The 26083-nt window shown below is 41.8% G+C and overlaps 2 protein-coding genes across 2 annotated transcripts; both read right to left on the reverse strand.

Moving 5' to 3' along the window:
- Nucleotides 1–15935: 15935 nt before the first annotated feature.
- On the reverse strand, nucleotides 15936–16709 carry LOC137839170 (uncharacterized). The gene is made up of 2 exons (XM_068648296.1): nucleotides 16458–16709; nucleotides 15936–16370 (listed from the first exon to the last, which is right to left on the reverse strand). The coding sequence occupies exons 1-2, from the start codon at nucleotides 16707–16709 to the stop codon at nucleotides 15936–15938; spliced, it is 687 nt and encodes a 228-aa protein (XP_068504397.1).
- A 4951-nt stretch (nucleotides 16710–21660) lies between these two features.
- On the reverse strand, nucleotides 21661–23158 carry LOC137839171 (uncharacterized). The gene is made up of 3 exons (XM_068648297.1): nucleotides 22471–23158; nucleotides 22163–22284; nucleotides 21661–21735 (listed from the first exon to the last, which is right to left on the reverse strand). The coding sequence occupies exons 1-3, from the start codon at nucleotides 23156–23158 to the stop codon at nucleotides 21661–21663; spliced, it is 885 nt and encodes a 294-aa protein (XP_068504398.1).
- Between the last annotated feature and the right edge of the window lie 2925 nt (nucleotides 23159–26083).

The following is a 26083-nucleotide window of genomic DNA, read 5'->3' on the forward strand; positions in this document are numbered from 1 at the left end:
TAATATTAAAAGTAATTTATTATTAAACATTTAAAGAATTGATTATCATTATTATTATTATTATCAAGAAATTGTAAATTTAAATATTTTGTTTGAAGAACATGTAATTATATTGAACTAGTTTATTAAAAAGTTTATTACAAGGCCATTTTTTTTGTTAAACATAATTAATTTTTAACTTAATTATATGACAATTAGAATACATCTTGTTAACATAAATCATTGTAAGAATAATCATTGATAATAATATTTATAAATTTAACTAATAAATTTAAATTATTGACTTAAGTTAATACTGTAAATATTCATTTAATATTGAAATTGATGATGTAAAAACTTATTGTTAACAATTTAGAATAATTATTAATGACTAAAGTAATAATTGTAAGGATCAAGAAAAATAGTCTTAGAGGAAGAAGTGGTACAACTAAAATGACACCTGAATATTTTATTATTAAATTTAAAAAAACATATAAATAGAAATTTTGTTATTCAATTTTATTTTAAAAAGAACCACCATTTCTCTAAAAAGTTCTTTTTCCTTTCCTATCCTTTCTCTCCAAGATTTTGTCTTCCTCGCTCATTAGTTCGATGATCAGAGTTCACTATCAGACTCTTGACAATGAATACTACAAGACTGCCTGATCAGAATCTCTAATAGAGTAAGTTCATTTTTGCCCTTGTCTTTTAGTCAAATTTTGAACTTGTTAGGTTGTTTTTGTCTTTGCTTTGCATGTGACCCTTTTAGCTTCAGGGTTAATCTCTGTTAGCTTAAAATCCTAATGATATAGTTAGATTTTTATTAGGACTCTGTGGTGCAAGTTAAGTTACCTTTAAGTTCTTGGTGGATTTGGAGCTCTTAGCGAATATCTGCTAAATTTCAGGTAAGGGAAACTAGCCTTAATTTCTAATAAACACTAGGCTAGAAGATCTGGATGTGGGGGTGACATGGTCACCAGTCTCAAACTTTCTTCCAGGATTGTTTGTTTTAAGTATATTAGAAATTGACTGAGATTTGAATGTGAAATTTGATATATGGTTGCTGTTATACAATTATAATGTTGTTAAGTATTGGTTGTTTGATGTTGATTTAGAGTAATTTAAGCTATAGCAGGGACTTTGTTATTTTGGGTGCTCTCTGGTGTAATTTAGATCAAACTAAACTCTTTTCGTTCAATCCAAAAATTTCTGGGTGCTCTCTGATGTAATTTAGATCAAACTAAACTCTTTTCAATCAATCCAAAAGTATTGGATGTACTCTGGTGTCATTTAGCTGACACTAAAATATTTTCGATCAATCCAATTATATATACATATATATATTACTATTATTATTATTTTAGCATAGTTTAGTTTGGATTATTATTGTTAAATAACTTTTTGGATATATTTGGATGGTTAGAAAGTTTAAATTATATGTTATGATTGAATGGTGCATTGATGTATTAAATGAAGTGTGCAATGATGTGAAAATAATATCAAGACATAGTATTTTCAGGAAAGAAAATACCGTGTTGAGATTGTTATTAAGGTGTATTGATTTGTGAGTGTCCTGTGAATGAGACGATCCTGACTCTACTGATATAATGAAATCACATAGATGAAGTTATTTAGTTGGTGAGATTCGAAGGAGGTCCATTTGGCTGAGTCTGAGGTTTGAAAGAACTGATTAGAGCGGATCAAATGGATTTGTCATATGAAGATGATGAGATGATGAGATATTGAGATAATTATGCGCATGACTTTGTGGGTTTCACAACAGTAGTATGACAGGTGCAGGTCTCTGGATTCTAATTTCAATACACGAGTCTTCCGGAAGTAGATTAAAGTGTCTATGTGATATGAGACAGTGGACGTCTGACATGTGAAAGATGAATATTGAAATTTAATAGACACTTGATGATTTGAGAATTTGTATGAGACTTGGTGATTTATGTTTATTAATTTCAAATTGAAATTTTATAGAATTTTGTTTTATATAGCTAGCTTACCTTGTTATTTGTTTGTGTTGTTTCTTTATCTATGATGATCGTGTATTTACACGGGAGCAGATGATGTTACAGGTGATAGAGTTCCTTAGTGAGAAGCTGGATGATGGAAATATTTTATTTCTTTTTGAACAATTTTTTTAATGTTTTTTGTAAATATTTAAAGTTTTATGAAGCGAGATATATTTTGAAACATTTTAAGAAAAAGTTGTGGAGATTTTTTTTTATTATGTTTATATATTCATTTTAATATTTTATACAAATTATATTTTTTTTTAGATATGGAAAAATATAGGGATGTTACATTTGGTATCAGAGCAATTCATCCTTAGGATGACCTGAGGGTAGTGAGTTCATTGTGTTTCTTTTGCTTATAAATAATTGTTGGAGTCTTAATTAAAGATATAGTGAAAGGTTTTCAAATTGTTTGTTTTTAAAAGTTTCTGAAATCTTGTTTGTGCTATAGTAAATGTATGTTCTAAATGAAAGTTTTAGTATTAAGAATGAAAGGATCTTGATAAAGTAGTGAGGGTGCACAATCATAACTAAATTGAGATGATTCTCTATCTTAATTATAAAAGTTTGAAGTTGAGATTATATTAAATTCTTGTGTGATTTATTTCATTTTATTAAGTGTTTATGTATTTAATTGAAAGTTGTCTTTTAGATTAATAGTTTTACACCAATAATTATTTTGGTGTAATACTTTTTATTATAAGTGTTCCTGCCGGTTGACTTGGATCACCTTTCGTGCGTATCTACGAACTGCGTTTCAAGGACTCCTTTGCTTCCGTTCCAACTTCACCCTTCGCCGCCGTGAATACCTGAAACAGAGAGACAAATGGGCGCCCTCGCGGCCGTTTGCACTTCGACGCTTAAGTCAGTTATGGCAGAAAACACCGTAACACTTCCCGTCGCGGAACACCACTAACTCAGTGCTCAGAAAAATGCGTAACTGAATTCTCTCGCTCTCAGTTCACTTGTGTGTAAAGTGTGGAAATGTACCTTAACCTGTTTGTAGCAAAGCCTTATATACCTTTGCCCGTGTTTTTGCCACGTGTCTGCCTCTGACTTATGCCTGCCCGTGCGTGGTACCTCGCGACATTGTAGCCCAAACCTAGGGAAATCCCAGTGTGCAAGGTAACTCTACTGGAGTGCATGCTGCGCGGGGATGACTGCTTGGGTGCCAACTCATGCTCCCAAGCTCCTAGTCATTCGCCCTGGGAGTACTTCCGCCTTCCTCACATGCCATGCATGCAGATCACCCCCTGGGACGTGACCCTTCCATGGGTCGTCTCTGTCCCAGTGGCTTTCCAACGGTGGCGCGTACTGTCGCGTCCACACACCTCATGCACGGATCCCTCGTGAGTTAGGTCTCTCCCTACTGGAACTGGGGGTGTGGCTTGGAAGCCACCTTTCTCGTCTATCATTACTGTGTGGGGTGCCGAGGCCCGAGGCCTCCACGCCCCTACTGTGCCGCCCCCTCCACGGTCATTCCTACCTGTGGGTATCGGGGGGTGACACCATTCAGGCATAGGTACATTCTTGGTACAAAACCCGGTCAACATCCGAGGCCGGTCAACGTCCGAGGCCGGTCAATCGCCCGAGGTCGGTCAACTCCCTTGCTCACTTCATGGCGCCCCTGATGGGTCTCACTATGTTGACTTTGGTCAACGCCCGTGGATGGGCCGGTACAATAAGTATTATGATTTGGTTGATAAACTCAAGTTCTAGATAATTTTGAGACGCTTGTTTTGTAAGATCTAGATGTTATCTTCAGAATGAATTGATTCTTTATTGATTTCATTATTATAGTTGTAGGAATAGAAGACAGTAGTTTCAAAATCTATAGGAAATACAATGGATAGTTGCTCAACAAGTGTGGAGCAAGTTGCAAGTTAGATTTAGTTGTGCCATGGCTTAGTTTCAGAAATATATAAGTTATGAAGAGCAATATCTTGAAGATTTAATTAAGCACGTGTTTCAATAGGAAGTACCAGAATTAAGTTTCAAGATGAAAGTAGGAATCTTATTTGATTTGGAGCTTGGAATATGTTAGTATCAATAACACAGCATAAAATGGCTCTAATTGAACAATAAAGCTTTAAAGGAAATTTGAGAATTGGTGGAGAAGAAGTTTACAGGTTGATTATACCATATTGAGAGGTATCAATGATTTTGAAAAAAATAAATAAATAAAAAGAAGGGATATCTTAATTGTGTTAGGTTACAATTAGACAAAGAAAATTGTTGAAAGGCAACCGATAGAGAAATTACTTGGATAGGATCAAAAGTTTCCCACAAGATGGATGTTGTTTAGTTGATATGATTTTTTTAAAGCATTGTGTGATTCAGAATCGACATACTCCTTTATGTCAAGTATGTAGGAGACGAATTGGATGTTATTCTAGGAATGGATTTGCTATCTGCCAATTACATTCTCATATATTGTGGTCAGCAGAAGATAGTGTTTCCAAATTCCAGTGAGTCAGAATTTATGTCTACTTAATAAGTGTGATCTGAACTGAAGGAAGGATCAAGCTATTTTATAATCTTAACTCATAAGGGAGTTAAGAATGAAGATGAGATGAGTAGTATACTTGTAGTAAAGGAATACCTGGATTACCTCCAAAGAGAGAAGTGGAATGTTCCACTGAATTGGTACCTGGAGTTAGACCAGTGTCAATGGGACCTTACAAAATGCCTCAAATTGAGTTGATTAAATTGAAGAAACAAGTGGAAGAGTTGTTAAAGAAGCAGTGCATCAGACCAATATATCTCTATGGGGTCTCCATGGTTAAAAGGAAATATGGTGAGTCTCAGTTGTGTATGGACTACAGGCAGTTGAATAAGTTCACTATCAAGAACAAGTATTCTCTACTCAGAATTGATGGTTTGAGAGATCAGTTACATGAAGCCTCAGTGTTCTCAAAGTTTGATCTGAGATCTAGATAGCAACAAATTTTGGTAAAGGCTGAAGATGTGCAGAAAACAACCTTTAGGTCTCGTTATGGACTTTATGAGTATGTAGTGATATTGTTTGAAGTAACAAACGCTCCAACTCTGTTAATGGATTACATGAATAGAAATTTCTATTCTTCTTAGATAAGTTGTTGTGGTCTTTATAGATGATATGCTTATTTATTCAAGTACCGGAGAAGAACATGAAGAGCATCTGAAGACAATGTTGGAAATTCTGAGAGAGAAGAAATGGTATGATAAATTCTATAAGTGTGAGTTCTGGCTAAAGTAAGTTAACTTTTTAGAGTATGTGTTATCAGTTCAGGGGTCTCAGTGGATCCAGCCAAGGTGGAGGCAGTGTTTCAAGGGGGACGCCTTAAGACAATCACAAAGATAAGAAGTTTTGTGAGTCTAGCTGTTTTCTATCAGAGGTGTGAGTAGAGTTTCATAAAGCTGAAGAAAAGGTTGACAAATGCTCCAATGTTGGTGATTCCTGATACAGGAAAACCTTTTAAGGGTTAGTATGATGTTTTACATCAAAGATTGAATTGTGTCTTACTGCAAGAGAAGATAGCAGTTGCATATGTTTCAATGCAACTCAAAGTTCTTGAGAGAAATTATTCTACTTATGACTTAGAGTTGGCAGTGGTGGTGTTTGCTTTGAAAATTTGAAGACATTATTGTATGGAACTCAGTGATCATAAAAGTAAAAAATACTTGTTTGATCAAAGGAGTTGAACATGAGGTAGAGAAGATGAGTGGAATTTATGAAAGATTATGAATTCCAGTTAATGTATCAACTAGGAAAAGGTTAATGTAGTTGCAGATGCTTTGAGCAAGAAGTCAGTACGAATGTCAATCATGATGATTGAAAAGCAAAATTTGTTTGAGTAGTTTAGAAACCTGAATTTGGGAGTACAATTCCATGTTGATCATATTGGTTGTCGTAAGTTAACTATAACTAATGATGTTCTTGGAATGATCAAGGAAAAAAGTTAGAGGATCCTAGTCTGAAGTGTACTGTGGAGTTGCAAGGTACAAATCAGGCTAAAAACCTTGGTGATGGGGGAAAATGGACATTGAGATTCAAGGGAAGAACTAGCATACCTGCAAACGAAGAGTTGATGAGAATGATCCTAAAATAAGGTCATAAGTGTCATCTTAGTCTACATACCGATATGAATAAGATGTACCAAGATCTAAAGTAGTCCTTTTGGTTGTCCGACATGAGAAAAGAAATAGCTTGGTATGTTGTGGCAAGTTTGACATGTCAGAAGGAAATGGTAGAACATTAGAGACCTAGTGGTTGTTGCAGCAGTTGGATTTTCCCGAGTGGAAATGGGATGACACCACATGAAGCTTTGTATGAGAGGAAGTGTAAAATTCTTTTATGTTGGTATTAGAATAGTGAGACAATTTTGGTAGGGCTAGAATTAATTCAACAGATCATTGAGAATGTGAGGCATATATATGACATAATGAGAAAAATTGAGAAGACAATGGTTCGTCTTTTCGTGCTAGCAAATCTATAGAAGGCGGTTCATTTAAAACTTTTCTACGTTTTGCTTACTCACTCTGACTCTGAACACTAAGTGATATTCCAAGTACTGAAATGTGGCGAAGTGTTTTCCACTTCCTTCTAAAGGTTAGTCATGTTTTCTTCTAAGTCCTTGCCTTTCCCTTCTTCTTCTACATCATCATAAAAAACCCTTACAATTCCCAGTGAAGTTAGAAAGGATGTTGTTGGTTCCAATCGGGCGGTCAACCTTGCTAGCCGACCGTCTCGTCATTCTGGTTACGAGTGGGTTGATCCTCGTGTGACTGAGTAGATTACCCATTTTCGAGGTTCATCTGCTGTGGCTGAATTTATTTTTAGGGTCTCCATGTTAAAACCCGACTCTCCTCAAGATGTAATTGCAGTCAATAGTTGTAGTCCTTTTGAGGGTATTTGTCAAAATTGGGAAAATAGTCCCCAAGATTTCTTTTACATTTATACTTGTCTTTTTACGGATTTACATATTACACTTCCTTTTGATGAGTTCAAGATAGGGGTCATTAGGATTCTCAACATAGCTATGACTCAATTCCATCCTAATTGTTGGGCTGCTCTTCAAGCCTCTAGGCTTATTTGTGACTGTACCGGCTAGTCCTCGATCGTCGACTCCAGAGAAGACATCATACATCGGACATCGGTGTCAGATGGTAAAAATGGGCCACGCAAGGTGGGCCCCAGAAATCATACCAATTATTAGATGAAACATTCAATTATAAGAAAGTCTAAGCCATGAGGGATCCATGCATGTGGGGTGCATGGCGCATTCGGGCGTGACACAAGTAAAGAACCCTTGGAGGTGCTAAGGCCTATTAGGGTTAGGGTTTCCAATGGTAGGCTGCATGCATGGGACGTGAATACTTTGGGCACCCATAGAACAGATGGCCTCGCAGCATGAGTGCATGAGTTGGTACCTTGGGGGCCATTTTGTTAGTCGTTGCACTCCAGTAAAGGGAAGTCCTATGTGCCAGATTATGCTAAGATTGTGTAATAGAGGCGTAGGGAAATTCTCCAAGGAACCCTATACGTGGGTAACAGAACAAAAGTAAACCCTAGTTATAACCTATATAAAGGGTGGTAAGAACCCTAACAAGGTACACTGTTTCTAAGACTGAAATTACTTTATACACTTACTATTTCTTTGCTCTAGTACTGACTCGAGTGACGGAGTGCAAACGGCCGCCAAGGCGCCCTTTGTCTTTGTAGGTGAAAGGTTCTTCAACCCTAGGAAGCGTGATTCACAAGCGGAGACAGGCGGGCCAGAGACTGTCGTTCGAGTCAACCGGCGAGCGAGTCAACCGGTGAGAACATTTGGCGCCCACACGAGGGGACGCGCCCCCCAAACAACATTTTCGGGTAGGGCTCAAGGAGCTGATCGCTATTCCTAACATAGCAGAAAGGCTGAAGACACCCCCAAAAACTGACTAAAAGTTGGGGCCCAACAAGAACGCTTGGTGCGAATTCCACCAAGCATATGGCCACCCCATACGCAACTGCTTATCACTGGGGTACCAATTGGACGAACTAGTGAATAACGACTTCTTGAAGGACTACCTCCTAGAGCCATAGGGGGCTCATGTGTCAGCAGCCCCGGGAGGAGATCAAGGGCACGAGGTGCCCATTCATGGTGAGATCAACACCATCTCTGAAGGGTTCTCAGGAGGAGGATGCACTGCTTCCCAGCGAAAGAAGTATGCACGAGAGGTGATGGCAGTAGAGGTACAAGAGGCAGATCAGACTCTCGATGTCGATCTCGTCTTCACCAAGGCCGACCATCAGAACGTCGTTCCACACGACAATGATCCGGTGGTGATTTCGGTAGTGATAGAGGGAAGGACGGTGCATCGTGTCCTCGTAGACCAAGGAAGTTTGGCCGATGTGATGTTCTGGTCGACCTTCAACAAGTTGCAATTGTCTCCAGACCAGTTGAGACCTTATACCGATTGCTTGTATGGTTTTGCTGGAGATCAGGTAGAAGTGCGTGGACACATAGAGCTGATGAAAATCTTCACAGATGGCATAACGTCACTCATTGCAAACATCAAGTATCTCATTGTTAACGCTCCATCAGCCTACAATATACTTTTGGGTAGACCTGCTTTAAACAGGATTGAAGCGATAGCCTCTACGAGGAACATGAAGAGGAAGTTGCCTTTCCTGGAGGGGACGGTGATCACTATCAAGTCTGACCAGAAGGAGGCTAAGAAGTGTTACGAGAATAGCCTCAGGACGAAGAGAGGAGTGTTCGCTATCACCACCCAGCCTCCAAGGGAAGAAGGCGTCACCCGAGCGGAGATCGCCCGGGAGAGATGGCCCGAACCAGCAGAAGACGTGTCGGAGAGGGAGATCGATGGGAAGAAGTTCAAGAGACACAAGACCAGATCGTCGAGGGGGAGAACCAGACTGGGAGTTCGGGCGCGTCATGGTGTGAATAAATAGCTGGAGAAAGAAGAAAGGAAAAAGGTTTTTAACAAAGTGATGCCAAGACAGAAAAGGGGGTAAAACCCAGGAAATACCACCCACGCGAGAAAACCCCAAAAGAAGGAGAAGGGAACAGAGAAGAAAGGAGAAGCGGAAGAACGCAGTAATGCATAAACGTAAACAGTCCCAGGCTGTTCAATAAACTATGCAATGCGACGAAGGAGAAGAGTCGGGATGTGCAAAAATCATACCTTTGTTGTCGAAGTAAGGGAGGAAGGAGAGCGCGAAGGAAAGAGCAGGAGTTACAGGGAAAGGGTTTGAAGGCGATGAACAGTGCGGAGATGCAGAGAGAATGGATGTAACAGTGGTGTGAGCGCGGGGTTTGGGGTAACTTGAACGTTACATTGGCAACCTAAGAGGCGCGTTACAGGAGCCGTGAGATCGTGCCACGTGTCAAAGGATTAAGCGCTCAAGGGGAGCGCAAGAGACTCTAGAGGCTGGCCGTGTGATGAGCCACGTGGCGCACGATTAAGCGTAGCCCCAAAAGGTGTTATTTTCCCCGCTTCAGAGGATGTCCAATTAGCCATTAGGAGCGCCCCTATGGTTCAGAGAGTGTCACGTCAATAATTCGAGAATTGTTGAGTCAGCAGGGAATGACACGTCATCAGGGTGGCACGTGGACGGCGTGGGCGAGGCCTTAGCCTTTGCGCTGAAAACAAGTCTTCGACTTAAGACTGGGGGGCTTGTGTACCGTCCTGTAGTGATAAAGAGAAGGAAAAGGTGGCTTCAAGACCATAGTGATAGCACCAGTGTAGGGCAGCCTGACTCGTGAAGTACCCCTACCGCCCCAGAGACGCCTTTGGGACAGATACGACTCAAGGGGAGGGTCACGCCCAGGGTAGCCAGGTGCAGGGTACGAGAGGAAGGCAGATACACTCTCAAAGTGAGTGACTAGATGATTGGGGGCATGAGTTGGCACCCAAAAAGTCACCCCTTGCGCAGTAGCACTCCCAAGCAGGAGAACTCACACGTAGAAACGTCCCCAAATGGGGTCATGGCGCTGTGAGGCCCTCCACGTGTACGACAGCAAGGTCAGAATAGAAACACCATTTAGTCAGGTACCAGGTAATTAAAGTCATTTAATACAGTTTCTGTTTCGAGCGTTTAAGGTACTATAAAGGCTCACAAGCGTTTCAACGTCTTAAATGCGCTACGTTTTCTAATTAGACGCGTTAATTAAGTGCGTTACGTTTCATGATTAAAAGCGCTTTAAGGCGCTTTAAATGCTTGGGTAGTTTAAATAGCGCCGAGAATGTTGGGAACGGGGTTCGGACTTTTGGCAAATTTTCCAGAAACTCTCTAGTTGCTTGCTCGAGCCTTGAGGTGAGGGACAAGGGACTGGGGAAAGATCTTTGCCAGAACGAGAAAATACACATTAGAAATAGTTTCCTTTTTTACCACCTTCAGAGTGTCATACGCGGTGCTCCGATACGGAGGTGCATAATTTTTGGTGTTTCTTGCTGGCTGACTTGAGCGTCGGAGTGCAAACGGCCGCTAGGGCGCCCTTTTGTCCTTCTTTGCAGGAATCCACAGGTAATCAGTGGGAAGGAGTCCCTAGCTGACGGTTGAGGTTGCGCACGAAGACGTCCCAGGTCAACCGGACGGAACAAAGTTCTTCTTGAATCATGTAAGAGATGGTGCGGAAGCCATGAATGTGTGTGTGCAAGATCCTTCTAAGAGTGATGTTGATCTTGAAGGTGCATGATGTGTATGAACATTGGGAGGTTCGGCCAGCCCAAGGAAAGGTGAAGGATGTGAAGTTTAGAGCCTAGAGTTCTAGGGAGAAGCAAAGCTTGGCACAAAATGGCAGCATAACTTTACTCACAATAAACTTGAAAATACTAGGTGTAGGCCTTCCTATTTATAAGCTAAATGGCCGTAGAAGCTAAGCTAATGTCCAATGAAATGAAAGCCAAATGAAATGCAAATCACAAAGCACATGGCACATGTGCTCATGACCGGCCAAACAAAAGAGATTCTAGAATGTTCACTCAATTATGCTTTCTACACTACTCTAATTACTAAGCACCCCTAATGGGCCTCCATGTAACATGTACAAGGCTTTCTCTCTTCCATCCGTGGCTTCATTCAATTGGGCGTGAATGTGCTTAGCCATTGACCTTGTAATAGGGCCTAGACGGTCTAGGCCTCCCCCTAGACGCTCCATGTGTAGCCTCCCCTCTTCACGTCCTAGACGCTCTTTCCTTGAGTCTAGACGCTCATCACGGTCTAGCTTTGGGTCTTGGCTTTCATGGTGGGATGTGCTTGGCCCTCCTCCATCATCCCCTCCCCCTTGGAAAGGATTTGTCCTCAAATCCAGCTTGTCATCGTCATTGGTACCTACAAATGGAGAAAGGTCAATTACATTAAAAGTGTCATGAACTCCATATTCAAGAGGTAGATCCAATTTATATGCATTGTTATTGACTCGCTTGAGGACTTGAAAGGGTCCATCACCTCGGGAACTTAGTTTGGACTTCCTTTGAGTTGGAAATCTATCTTTGCGAAGGTGAAGCCAAACTAAGTCTCCTTCCTCAAAAATTATTTCCTTCTTCCCTTTATTGTTCTATTTTGCGTACTTCTCATTTTGTTGTTGTATTTGGAGTTTAATCTTCTCATGCATTTTCTTTACAAAGTCGGCTTTGATGACTCCTTTCTTATGCACAAATTCTTGTGGATTAGGAAGAGGTAACAAATCCATGGGTGTGAGAGGATTAAAACCATATACCACTTCAAAAGGAGAAGCATTAGTAGTCTTGTGAACTACTCGATTGTAAGCAAATTCAATGTGGGGAAGATACTCATCCCAAGATTTATGGTTGACTTTCATGATAGCCCTAAGCATAGTCCCAAGAGATCTATTGACTACTTCGGTTTGGCCATCCGTTTGAGGATGACAAGAAGTTGAAAATTGTAGTCTTGTTCCAAGTTTGCCCCAAAGAGTTTTCCAAAAATGGCTTATAAACTTGGGATCTCTATCGGATACTATACTTCTAGGGAGACCATGAAGTCTCACCACTTCTCTAAAGAAGAGTCTAGAAATATTTTGAGCATCATCTACCTTGTGGCATGGAATAAAATGGGACATTTTGCTAAAACGGTTCACTACCACAAAGATAGAGTCATGGCCTCTTGCAGTCCTAGGAAGTCCTAAAATGAAATCCATGCTAATGTCTTCCCAAGGAGCATTTGCAATCGGCAAAGGGGTGTAGAGTCCATGAGGCATTGTTCTAGACTTTGCTTTTAAAGACTTTGCTTATCCACTATTTTAACAAGATAGTGGACCTTCTTTTCAAGATTTTCGCAATTTTCACAAACTAGAGTATCACACTTGCAAGAGGAGTTTTTGTAAATGATTTCCAGATTTTCAAAATCTGTTTTTGAATTTTCTAAATCCTCTTCCAGTGCCTTTACTCTGTTTTCAAGCCATCTGTTCTTTTCTTTTAACCGATTGTTCAAGAGAGCCAATCGGTTGGCTTCTTCATGCGTTTCTTGAAAGGCTTGAAACAATTGACCATAATTTTCAGAGTTTGAAGAGTTTGATGAACTTACACTACTTGAGTCATCCTCCCTTCTGGCCATGAAGCAAAGATTGAGGCTTTTCTTATTTTGCCTTCTTTTCCTTCTTGCTTGACTCTTTGTCATTGCTTCCTTTGGTTCATGAGCAGCCTTGAGTGTATCCCACATATCCTTAGCAGTTCAACCATTTAAAAACATTTTTCAATCGGCTGTTTCCTCAAATCAATCGGTTGTTTCCTCGAATCAGTCGGTTGTTTCGATAAAACAATCAGTTGTTTTAACTTAGTTTGAAAACATTTTACTTTCACAAAGATTGAGAATGCCTATGCTTTAGATTTAATCAAAGGGTGGATTACAACATCCAAACTACCCCATAACTAAGCTAAACTAGCATAGCAACATCAAGCACAACAGAGGCTTCAACATCCTTCAAAGGATTTGGATTCTTCAAAGCTTGAACACCACTTGGTTCAACAATCTCCCCCTTCGCCATGTCAAAACGAGTCGTTGATGGGCACGAGTTGAGTAAGAAGATGCCTTGTTGATGCCGCTGGTGAACCGTGTTGTCTTCGCCTCAGTGTTCTCACTCAAGAGGGAGACGCACTCTGCGCTATCCCGCTTTAAGTCTTCTAACCCAAGGAAAAGTTCGTATCTGACCCCAATCTGACCATACTGGGTTTGGGGAGGGTTCACCCGTCAGACCATACTGTCTCCATTACGGCGCTCTCACTCAAGAGAGCGAGGCGTTCTGTGAATCGTCCTGCCCAGTCTCAAGACCTCTAGCCCAAGGAGAAACTCACAACTAACCTCATCCTTGCTATATGAAGTCAAGGGAGGGTTTAACTGGTGAACCGTGCTTCCCAGCCCTGGCGTTCTCACTCAAAGGGGAGGCGTTCTCTACGAACCGTCCTGCCTTCCCTTGAGACTTCTAACCCAGGCGGAAAGGTTCATAACTGACCTGGTCCTTACCCTAGCAGAGCAGATGAGGATTTTAATTGGCGTACCGTACTTCTTACCCTTGGCGTTCTCACTCAAAGGGGGAGACGTTCTCTACGAACCGTCCTGCCCTCCTTTGAGACTTCTAACCCGCGAGGAAAAGGTTCGTAACCGACTTCATCTTCACGCAAAGGCGAAAGAGGATTTTACTGCCGAACCATACTGTTCAACCTTGGTGTTCTCACTCATGGATGGGGGGGGGGGGGAGGTTTCCTCAACGAACTTACCTTTCCCATTCCTAAGACTTCTAACCCAAGCGAACGGTTCATAACTGACCTCATCTTCGCGTAAAGGCAAACAAGGATTTTACTGGCGAACCATATTGTTCAGCCTTGGCATTCTCACTCGAGGGGGAGGTGTTCTCTGCGAACCTACCTTTCCCGCTCTCGAGACTTTTAACCCAAGTGAACAGTTCGTCACTGCATTGTACAAAATATTCGAGAATATACTTCAATCGAAAATTATTGGGTGACCTCGTTAAAAAACCCTTGGAAGGGAAAAAAAGTGTCCCCTAAAAACTATGTACAATGCTAAAGTTCAATTGAAGTAAAACTTGAGGTCGGTCGCATTCCATGTACGAGGAATTGCGCCTCCCTCCAACGTCTCAAGCCTGTATGCCCCATTCCCAAGGGCCTCTGTCACTCTGAAAGGACCAGTCCACTTGGGGGACAACTTCTACTTTAGCTTATACGGGTGGGCCTTTCGCATCACCAGGTCGGTAACCTGGAACAGGCGAGGTCTCAGCTTGGAGTTGTACTTGTACTCCACCCTTCTCTTCAAAGCTTCAGCTTTAATCCTTTCTTCCTCCCTTACTTCATCCAGTAGATCCAGGTTCACGTTTCTCTCTTCGTTGGACTCTTCGGCCACAAAGTTATGGAAACGTGGCGAGTTCTCCTGAATCTCTAAGGGAATCATCGCGTTCGACCCATACACCAAGCTGAAGGGTGTTTGTCTGGTGGTGGACTAGGGAGTGGTGTGGTAAGCCCACACAATTCTAGGGACTTCTTCTGCCCATGTCCCTTTGGCCTTCTCAAGCCTTCTCTTCAGACCTCTGAGCAGGACTCGGTTGGAAGACTCGACTTACCCATTCGTCTAGGGGTGCTTGACTGATGCGAACACCTGCTTTGTCCCGATTTCTGTACACAACTTTCCTAGCTATTGGCTTGCGAATTGGGTGCCATTGTCCGAAGCGGCAAACTATGTTCTTCCACACGAAGTGCTGGATCTTGTGAGCCATGATCTGCGCCACTGGCTCAACCTCTATCCACTTCGTGAAATACTCTATGGCGACCACGAGGTACTTTAGCTGCCGTATCGCCAAAGAGAAGGGTCCCAGGATATCGATTCCCCAGGTATGGAACGACCAGGAAGAAGATGCTTGCTGGATTTTGAGGATTGGAAGAAGCCATTCACGCCACTTGGAACCTTTAACCAAGATAAGTGATGGAGTGCCACCACTTGAAGCTCACCATAGCTCACAAGATAAGGCAAAGAAGAGGAAGACTCAAAACTCACAAATTCTCTCCAAAATTGAGTATAGTCTCTCTACTATAAAATTCCAATCTGAATTGTGAAGGACCTAAGCCCTCCTTTTATAGGAGTAAGGGCTGGTCATTTACATAGCTTATTCCCTAAGCTACCCAAAAAACTCCTAAGATCACACCCCCCTTACTAAGCTCACTCCCCAAGCTTCTAGAATTTGCTAAACTAAAGCCTAAAGATGCTTTTACAAAAGAGGTGTCTCATGTTTCCCTCTAAGCACCTTTCTAAACATTATTCTATATTATTTACAATTTAAAAGAAACTATAAAGAGAGATATTTAATATGAAGCCTATTATTTGAGAGTTTGTAGACTTCTTTATCTTTAGGTTTGATCTTCTCTTTGACTTCTTTTAATTTGTGAGAAGACTAGAAGGAAGAACTTCAAATGTGTAGGTGAAAATCCTCCTCCTTCATTAATAAAATCCTTTCCTAGTGGATATCCATCAGCTGTAAATCGACCTAAGCTCTTCTGGTGGCGCCTTGTGCCAGTCAACATGTTGCTGGCATTACATGCACTACTGTGCGTACCTCGTGCAGTCTTCCCTTATGGTTGGCCAATAGTATCCCGCACGAATGGCCTTCGATGCTAGAGATCGACCACTGATATGACTCCCACATATCCCTTCATGGAGTTCTGCCATTATTCGTGCACACTGCTCGCCGCTTACACATACCAGAATAGGGTGGGTGAACTCGTGCCTGAATAATTCTCCATCGATGAGGGTGTACTTGGTCAAATTTTTCTTTATTTTCCTAGCCTCTGTGGGTTCCAGCAGGAGTATCCCATCAGCCCGGTAACGCTTGTAGGGCGCCATCCAGGTTTCTCCTCCTTCGACCAGGCAGACCTGTAATGATTCTTCCCCAAGATCTGGGTATGTGCTTATCCTGGGTGTTCTCAGTGTCTCCTGGGACAGTGACCGATGACTCCTCTTCCCTCTTCTCGACGTGCTAACCTGATGGACCCCACCAGATTATCTACAGTGAAGGTTCGAGGTGTCTTCAGGGTTTCCTGTATGACGATCCTCTGTCTGCCTCCCTTGCCTGAACTGCCAAGCTTAACTAGCAAGTCAACTCGGGCATTTTGCTCTCTAGGGACATGTACCAACTCGAACACCGCTAATGACTTCTTCAAGGCCTTGACATATTCCAGATAAGCCGCCATCTGTGGGTCCTTGGCCTGGTATTTCCCTGTTACCTGACCTGTGACCAGTAGGGAATTGCTCTTCGCCAACAAACTCTGCGCACCCATCTCCTTGGCTAACAGTATGTCAGCGATCAGGGCTTCATACTCCGCTTGGTTGTTGCTGGCCTTGACTGCGAAACGTAGGTCCTGCTCGATCAATAGCCCGTTCGGTCACTCCAAGATGATGCCTGCTCCGCTGCCTTGTTCGTTAGGGGACCCATCTATAGAGAGCACCCATTGGAAGTTGGCTTCCTCTTTATGTGCGTCTGCCAAGGAGAGCTCCACCACGAAATTAGCATAAACTTGGCCTTTGATAGGGCCTCTGGGCTCGTACTGTACGTCGAACTCTGATAGTTCTACTGTCCAACGTACCATTCTTCCTGCAACGTCCGACTTCTGCAAGACCTTGCGGATAGGCAGATCTGTCATCACCACTACAACAAAACTCTGGAAGTAGTGGCGAAGTCTCCTCGCTGAGAACACCATTGCCAAGGCTGCCTTCTCTAGGGCCTAGTACCTCACCTCAGGTCCCTGCAATACCTTGCTCACAAAGTATATTGGCTTATGTACTTGGTAATGTTCCTACACGAGGACCGAACTGATCTCCTGATCGGTGACCGCGAAGTATAGGCGAAGAGGTGTGCCCAACTGCGGTTTGCATAACATTGGGGGACTGGCCAGGTATTCCTTCAGCTTGAGGAACGCTTCTTCACACTCCCTGGTCTAGATGAACCTACTGTTCCTCCTCAGGCACTGGAAATAAGGGTGACCCTTGTCCCCTCCTACTGATACAAATCTAGACAGAGTGACCATCCGCCCTGTCAACTGCTGCACCTCCTTGATCGAGATTGGGCTCCTCATTTCGAGGATTGCAACCCATTTCTCAGGGTTCGCCTCTATCCCACGCTCGGTGAGTAGGATACCCAAAAACTTACCCGTTTCCATCCCGAACACACACTTCTCGTGGTTCAGCTTCAGTTTGTACTTGGCTATTGTGGTAAATAGCTCTTCTAAATCAGCGACATGTTGATCCTTCACCTGTGAGGTCACCACCATATCATCCACATAGGCCTATACATTTCGCCCTATCATGGGCGTAAACACTCTGTCCATCAACCTTTGGTAGGTGGCACCTGCATTCTTCAGCCCAAAGGGCATTACTGAGTAATAATAGCAAGACAACTCTATCATGAACACCGTCTTGCATTCGTCCCTAGGATGCATCTTGATCTGGTTATACCCAAAAAAGGCATCCAGGAAACTGAGCAACCTACAACCCGAGGCACTATCTACTAGGGGATAGGAGTCCTTCGAGCAGGCCTTGTTGAGGTCTGTGAAGTCTACGCACATCCTCCACTTCCTGTTGGCCTTCTTCACCAGGACCACGTTGGCCAGCCACTCCGGGTATTGAATCTCCCTGACGTGGTTGGCGCTCAGCAACTTCTGTGTCTCTTCTTTGATGACCTGCCACCTTTCCTCATTGAACTTTCCCCTCCTCTAGCAGACAGGTATGACCTCGGTCGTGCTATGACCTCGACAATCTGGTCCTGCGTCAAGTTTGAACATTCTACCACCGATTTCCCTTTCCAAGACCTCTCCAGCTGGCTCGGGTCGCCTTTCCCGGGAGATCTCTACGTGGGCGACCCCTTTTTCACTTGGGGCCCGAGTGGTGACAGTGAACACCCCTCTTTTCGTTTTGAGGCTATTCTCGTAGCATCTCTTAGCCTCCTTCTGGTCTGACTTGATGGTGATCACTGTTCCCCCCAAGTCAGGCAGCTTCATCTTCATGAGCCTCGTCAATGCCACCGCTCTCAACCTGTTCAGCGCGGGTCTGCCCAACAATGTGTTGTAAGCTGAGGGAGCGTTAATAACAAGGTACCTGATGTTCTCTGTGCGGGAGGCGACACCATCTGTGAAGGTGGTTCTCAGCTCTATGTGCCCACGCACTTCCACCTGGTCTCCAGCAAACCCATACAAACAGCCGGTGTAAGGCCTCAATTGGTCAGGAGACAACTACAACTTGTTGAAAGTCGACCAGAACATCACATCTGCCGAGCTTCCCTGGTCCACTAGGACATGGTGCACCTTCCTCTCGGTGACCACTACCGAGGTCACCACTGGGCCATTGTCGTGGGGGACGACATCTCGGAGGTCAGCCTTGGTGAAGACGAGGTCGACGTCGATGACCTGGTCTGCCTCTTGCGCCTCTACCGTCATCACCGCCCGTGCATACTTCTTTCGCTGAGAAGCGGTGCATCCTCCACTCGAGAAACCCCCAGAAATGGTGTGAATCTCACCATGAATGGGAATCTCGTGCCCCTGATATCTTGCTGGTGCCGCCAACGTTTGGGCTCCCTGTGACTCCAACAACTGGTGTTCGAGTGCCAAACAGTTGTGTATAGGGTGGCCATACGCTTGATGGAACTCGCACCAGGCGTTCTTGTTAGGCCCCAACCTCTTGTCAGTCTTTGCGGGCATCTTCAGTCTCTCTGCTAAGTTAGGGACAACGATCAGCTCCTTCAATTCCACCAAGAAGTTGTGCCTTGGTGGCACATCCTCCCTCGTGCACCCCCTGGTTTGGGGTTTCCTGGGCTCGTAGGGCTGCTACTTTGCTGGGGCCTTGTTCTCCATCGTTGCCTCATGTACCCTCATGGGCTGAGGTCAACTTGGCCCTCGCGGGCGAGTGGGGACAACACAGCTGCGTTTCTCGGTGAGTTCCCCTTCCGCGACGATATGGGCCACCGCTCAACGCCTGATCTCACTGAAAGTCTTGGGGCAGCTCCGGATGAGTGACTCACTGAAGGGTCCCGGCATAATTCCCTTCCTGAAGGCGTGCACCATCATATCCTCATCCTTGGTGTGCAGCCTCACCACCTCTGCCCCGAATTTGTTGAGGTAGTCCTTCAAGGACTCCCCTTGGTATTGCCTTACGTCGAAAAGATTGTAAGAGACCAGTGGGGGAGCCCGATTTGCTATGTATTGCTCCCTGAACAACATAGAAAAATGCGCGAATGATGTCACATGCCCATAAAGGAGGCTGATGAACCAATCTAGCGTCGTGCCTGTCAGCGTGCTCATGAACAACTTGCAATGCACTGCGCCAGAGCCCCCAGTCAGCATCATCTGTGTGTAGAAGGTCGTGAGATGAGCCTTTGGGTCCTCTACACCTGTAAAGGTGGCTTTAGGACCCACGAACATGGCTGGTATCACTGCATCCATGATCGGTTGCGAAAACGGCATTGGGAAAGCCCTGGGTGGTGTGGTCGGTACTTGCTCCTCCACCTCACGTTCCCCTGCTTGTTGCTGCAAATTCCTGCGCAGTTCCTCGTTGGTCCTGCACAGTTCTTCGTTTCTTGCTTGCGACGCAGCCAAGTCAACCTGAATAAGTTCTTGATCCATTCTTGATGTCGCCACCATTTCTTGGAGGGCGCGCATCGTCTCCATGATCTGTTGCATGGTGATGCTTTCGTTTCCGTTCGGTGCAACGGTCCTTGCATCGTGATGGAGATCAAGCTCAAGTGGACATGGAGGCCAATCATCAAGAGCAAGAAGAGGTTGAGGCTCAAATGGAGGACGCTCATGGAGTTCAAAGCCCACCTCAAAGGCTTACAAGGAGCATGTTCAAGGCTTTAGGAGCTAATGGACGTTTGTTTTCTTTTTGTAATTTCTTTGTTTGAAGGTGCTTAGAGGGAAACATAAGAAACCTCTTTTGTCAAAGCATCTTTAGGTCTTTAGTTTAGGAGTCTTAGGGGGGTGTGCGTTTAGTAGAGAGGTGTAGAAGTAATAGGGAGGTGCCAAAGTGAGAGAGGAAGTCACACCTTCCTCATGCTTGGCGCCACTTTCATGTAATTTGGGGGGAATTTTGAATTTAATTAGCTTTGCATTTCAGCACCTCTAGGCTATAAATTAAGGTGCTGCCTTTGTATTTTTCAGATTTGAATTTTGAATTAGAGAAACTCTACTCAATTTGAGAGAGAATTGGAGAGCTTTGTGCCTTCCTCACTTAGTCTTATCTTGAGAATTCTTTGGTTACCTCAAGTGGCAGCATTGCACACTCATCTTGGAGTCTCCATCCTCTAAGTGGCGTGATCATCCAACCATTCCTCCATCTTCATGAGCTTTCTTTTCTCCTTCCTTCCTTCTCTTTTTATGTTCATGTCTTAGCTTGTTTCCTTTGTTTTTCAGTTCGGTTTTCTAGTGTTCTTGCTGTTTTGCTTCGGTTCCTTTTTCTATTTGCTGTTCCTCATTGTTTCTTCTTCTTTTCTAGCTTAATTGTTCGGTGCAATTATTTTCTTATGCATTTTGTTCGGTGCTTTTGCCTTTTTCATTCAATTTGTTCGGTTCAATTTGACAATATATGGAACTTCCATATGAGTTTGGGTTTTGGTACTAGTCTTGGTGAGTTCTTGATCATAGAACCTTGATCCAATTCTATCATAAAGTGCCTATCTCATATCCAACTCAAGATGATTCCTAAGAATGTCAAGAATCATTCATATTGTGCTATTGGAATCATATCACATCGTGTTTCTCATGTTGATGGATATTCACTCTAGGCTTCTGAATGGGACAAAATTTTAATCGTGCCCCACGATGGGCGCCAAATGTTCCTGCCGGTTGACTCAATTGCCTTTGTACTTCTACAACGATCACACGCCCAATTCTCTCTGCCTTGGTTCGTGCTTTTTCTTGGATCAAAACACCCTGCACCTGCAAAGACAAAGGGGTGCCCTAGAGGCCGTTTGCACTCCGACGCTCAAGTCAATACTGGGGCAAAGAAACATAAATGTGTCTCTCACCTCTAGTCTCAAGATTTGTGTAAAAAACTGCATAAAACTTGTGTAACTTGTGAGATTTCTTACTACCCTTTATATAGTCTAGGGTTTCCGCTGTTTCCGCTACCCACATTTAGAGTTTCTGAGGGTATGCCTTAGCACCACTATCACCCAATCTTAGGGCAATCTAGCGCGTAAGGCTCCCTTACTGGAGTGCAACCTCTGACGGAATGGCCACCTGGGTACCAACTTGTGCACCTAATCTCTGGGGCCTTCCGTCCTGGGGGTGCCCTAACTGTTCACGTGCCATGCATGCAGCCTACCCCTTGAACGCAACCCTAATGGGCCTTAGCGTTCCTAGTGGTGCTTTACTTGTGTCGCACCTGAATACGCTATTCACACCACACGCATGGACCCTTTGTGATCTAGGCTTCCCCCTACGGATAATTGGTGTGTTGTTTGGGATTCACCTCTCGTGGTCCAGTTCTGCTGTTTGAGTCACTGATGCCCGATGTTACATCGTACTCACTTTGTTGCCAAGGATACATCAACACCCTGGCGCGTGTCGCGTGGGAGACACTGACCTATGCCGCTTGTGGGACTCAACTTATGTGGCCCACTTTTACTAGTAGTCAACAATCTCCGAGGACTAGTCGATACATTTACTGAGCCACATCACCAGTCATGTGCTTTGAGCATCCACTGTCCAAGTACCACTGGTTTTTCCTGCTGTTTTTCTGCAAAACAAGATTAACACATATGGTACCCCTTTTTAGTGTAGGGTCCAGTAGGATTAATACCTTTCCTTAGGAAGCCATTTGGCCAATCCTTTAGGAACAAGGTACTTTCTAGCTTTACATGTTCTAGAGATATGTCCATATTTCATGCAGTAAAAGCAAGAGACAGAATGCATTTTATTTGAACTGTTAAAAGAAGAATAACCTGTTTTAGAAGGAACAATAAAACTGGACAACTTTTTAACATTGTTCTTTCTTCCAGGATTATATCCTAGCCCATTTTTATTAAAAACAAAATTCTGTGATCCCAGCAGTGTTTAGAGATTTTCTCTTCCTTTGGTGAAATTTGATAAGGTTTTCAGCAGATATTCAACCTGTTTTCACAGGTTTTTATAGATGCATGAAAACATGTCAATTCAAGACTAACAAGATCAGTTTTAGCTTTGTGTAATTCTTCCTCAAGTGACTTAACCTTAGGTTCAAATACCTTGTTTGCATTATTCAGTTTGTTACATATGACATCTAATTTGTTTGCTTCATCATGTGTTTCTTTAAAGCAAATTAACATGTGATCATAACTTATAGAATCAGTGGAAAAATCACTCACCGAATCATAGATTGATCCTTCATCATTCACCATGAAGCACAAATTTTCTTCTTCACTTCCAATTGAGGAGTTACTTGTTGAGGAGACTCCACTTTCCTCCTAGGAAATATATGCTCTTTTTCCTCTACCTCTTTCACCCTTCTTGTTGACAAATTTTTCTTTAATTTGATTGTTTGGACAATAAGCTTTTATGCGTCTTGGTTTACCACAACCAAAGCAAGTAAAATTTGAAAAAGTTGATTCATTGGGTTTAGAGTACCTCTTTCTTTGTTGAGTTCTGTCTCGATTTTTCCTTTTTAGGAATCTACTAAACTTTCTGGTGAGCAGACTCAAGGTCTCATCATGTTCAGGATTCTCCTCTTCCTCACTTGTCTCACTATGTATACTAGTCTTCAAGGCAATTCCCTTTGTTCTTCTCTCCATTATTTCTTGTTCTTTCAGTATTTTGAGCTTTAGCTCATGCTCCATCAAATTCCCAAACAATGCAGCAGTGGATAACTTGGATAAATCTCTGGTTTCAAATGTTGTTCTTACCTTAGGTTGCCAACTTCTGTCAAGATATTTCAACACCTTTATGTTGAGCTCTTCCTTGTCAAAAACCTTACCTAGTCCAATGAGGTGATTTACAATATGTGTAAACCTTTTCTGCACATCTGCCATAGTCTCTTCTGGTTGCATCATAAAGAGTTCATACTCTAGGATGAGGGTATGCTTTCTAGCCCGTTTAACATCATTTGTGCCCTCCTTAGTTACCTCTAATATTTCCCACATATCCTTAGTCGAGTTGCACTGAGACACCCTGAAGAATTCATCCATATTCAAGGCAGAGGTGGTGATGTTCTTTGCTAGAGAATCATATTGAGCCTTCTTTTCAGTTTCATTCCATTCAGACCATGGCTTCTTTACTGTTTATTCTTTGACAACCTACATAGGCACAAAAGGTCCATTGACCATTATATCCCAAATTCCCATGTCAATAGATTCCATGAAAATTTACATCCTAATTTTCCAGAATGCATAATTCAATCCACCAAACATAGGAGGTCTATTGATAGACGCACCCTCAGCTAAAGGCATTTTAAACTTAGACATAATGCACAAAACTTGAGTAAAATACAAGTCCTAGCTCTTGATACCAATTGTTGGGTCTATTAGTGTCTAAGTTCAAGAGGATGGCTGAATTGAGCTTTTAAAAATTTTCACAAACAAAAACTGTTTTCCTATAATTATGAGAAAAAGAACATATTGATTTTAAAAAGAACAAATTTATTTTCTGATTACTTTTTCAAATCCAGAACCTTAATCTGATTAGTTTGAGATTAAAAGATAGTTTTTCAGAACAGTGTAGGCTCTTATACTGCAGCAAGATTTCCACCCAGAAATTAAACTTTGAATTTTTAACAAGTGATCTTGAAGGAAATATGAATCTTGAAAAGATTTAGTTTAAAGATTTATTACTCTCTTTAAACAACCAACACATAGATTCAAATATTTGTAAACAACCAATAACTTATTCAGGATCTTTGAAGAACAATATGAACAAGCCCCGAAAGAAAAAATTTAATTTTGATTCAACAAATTTATTTCCTGGCAAATTATCAAATTATGCTGAAAACGAGTGCAAGGATTGAGAAGAAAGATGAACACACAGTTTATACTGGTTCACTCATCAAGAGCTACATCTAGTCTCACCTCACACCAAGTTGGAATCCACTAACAATACATAACCAATTACAAGACCTTGTGGTTCTTGAACCCTTCAAGAACATTGTTTAAAAACTCTATTTCAGCAGCAAGAACACTCCAAGAAACCCTATCATGAAGTATCTATACATACACCTTTACACAAGAAAGAATAAGGAAAGAAAGCACCTAAAAAGAAGATTGAAGAACCCTAGTACAACAACACTTTTCTACAGTTCACCAATGACAAAACCTCAACCCTTGACCAAGGCACAAAATGAGCAAGCACGCTTCAATTCTTTAAGAGAACCTTTCAAGAAAACATTCAAAGCTTTTTATCTCTCATTGAAAACCCTTTGATTTGTGTTAAAAAAACGTAACCACTCAGTTATTTTTTTTAAATGAGATGTGCCTTTCTTTATATAGAAACCAATTCATAACAACTTTTCAAAAAACATTTGAAAGTTGTTATAAAAAGAACAGGTTGAAGTTAAAATAAACAGATTGTTTTTTTGGAAATCACTTCCAGCTCATCTTAACATAAATAACAGGCTGCAACAAACTATTTGGTGCTCTAACAGAATTTTGAAAAACATTTCACCAGTTCATAAATAAATGTATTGTTTTACGGATCAACAAATTTATTTTTGTGCAATAACCTAATTTTGAGAAAACTTAAGGTAGTTGATAAAACAGTTATGGAAAACCTTTTTGTGCTTGATCTTACCACCTTGGTTAAGGATATGAAGTAGGTCACTCATCAAAAAGCCACCTTAAACTTACTCTAACTACTAGAACAACATTACAAACTTCAAAGCAAACTATACATTTTTCTACATCAAACATACACATTAAGACTAGTGAAGAAAAGGCTTCATCCATATTTAACAATCTCCTTCTGTTTGATGGAGACAAATCCCCACAGCTAAGAAATGCTTTGAAGGAAGGTTATAAACCAGAGAATGTTACCTGCACTAAAAAGCCACAATATATAGAGAAAAGTTCAAGTAGTGAGTCATAACAGATTGGAGAATTTGTACCTTCCTGCAATTTAAACCTGCATATACTTGCAAAAACAATCTGCATGAGCTATTCTTCTCCCCCTTTGGATTCATGTTGATAGGTTTCTATTAGTTTCAATTTGGTTTTCTTGTTTTGTTTGTGTTCTTCAGTTGCTTGAGAATCTTGTTCCTAATTCTTGAAAGTGTCTATTCATGAATCAACTCAGACCATTATCATCCATCAAGTGGCGTGAACATCACTCTGATTTTCCATAAGTTTCCTTCTTCCATTCTCCTTCATTTTCGCATTCCGTTCTATGTTCATTGTCTTAGTTTCCTTCATTATATTGTTTTTTCGGTTTTGTCTTTATCATTTGTGTTTTGCGTCCATTCTCACCATATCTTATCTTTTGATCTTTGCCTTTGTGAAATGAACCTTCACATCTACTTAACCACTTGGTTAAGTTAATGTCCAATGGGGATTTTCCTAAGGTTTTCACTCTTAAATTCCTAAAACTTCAATCTAAGTAAAGTGTCACATAATAAAATGAACAATTCTAAATTCAACTTACATCATGTGGTATCAGAGCTTTGGCTTTTGAGCTTATCTTGTTTAGAGTTGATTGGTACTTTACTTTCTTGCATCTTTAATTCCTTGTATTTACATTCTTTACATTCAAGTACCTTTAATTTCTTGTCTTTAAATTCAAGTACCTTTAATTTCTTATCTTTAAATTCAAGTACCTTTAATTTCTTGTCTTTAAATTCAAGTACCTTTAATTTCTTGTTTTTAAATTCAAGTACCTTTAAATTCTTGTCTTTAAATTCAAGTACCTTTAAATTCATGTCTTTACATTCTTGCAATATAATTTCCAACCCTTTATTTTCCTTGTAATTTTCATTCGGCCATTTTACTTTCCATAGCCTTGTTTCCATTTTGGATTGTTATTTTTTGGGTCTTATTGTGTTCTTGCCTTCTGCTTTGAGTCATATGTTCATTAGTGTTCTACGAGTCCTTACTTTGATTCTATTTACTTTGCTTTTTAATTTTGAAAGT

The sequence above is a fragment of the Phaseolus vulgaris genome, chromosome 3 (genome assembly GCF_000499845.2).
Source record: "Phaseolus vulgaris cultivar G19833 chromosome 3, P. vulgaris v2.0, whole genome shotgun sequence".
Lineage (NCBI taxonomy): Eukaryota > Viridiplantae > Streptophyta > Magnoliopsida > Fabales > Fabaceae > Phaseolus > Phaseolus vulgaris.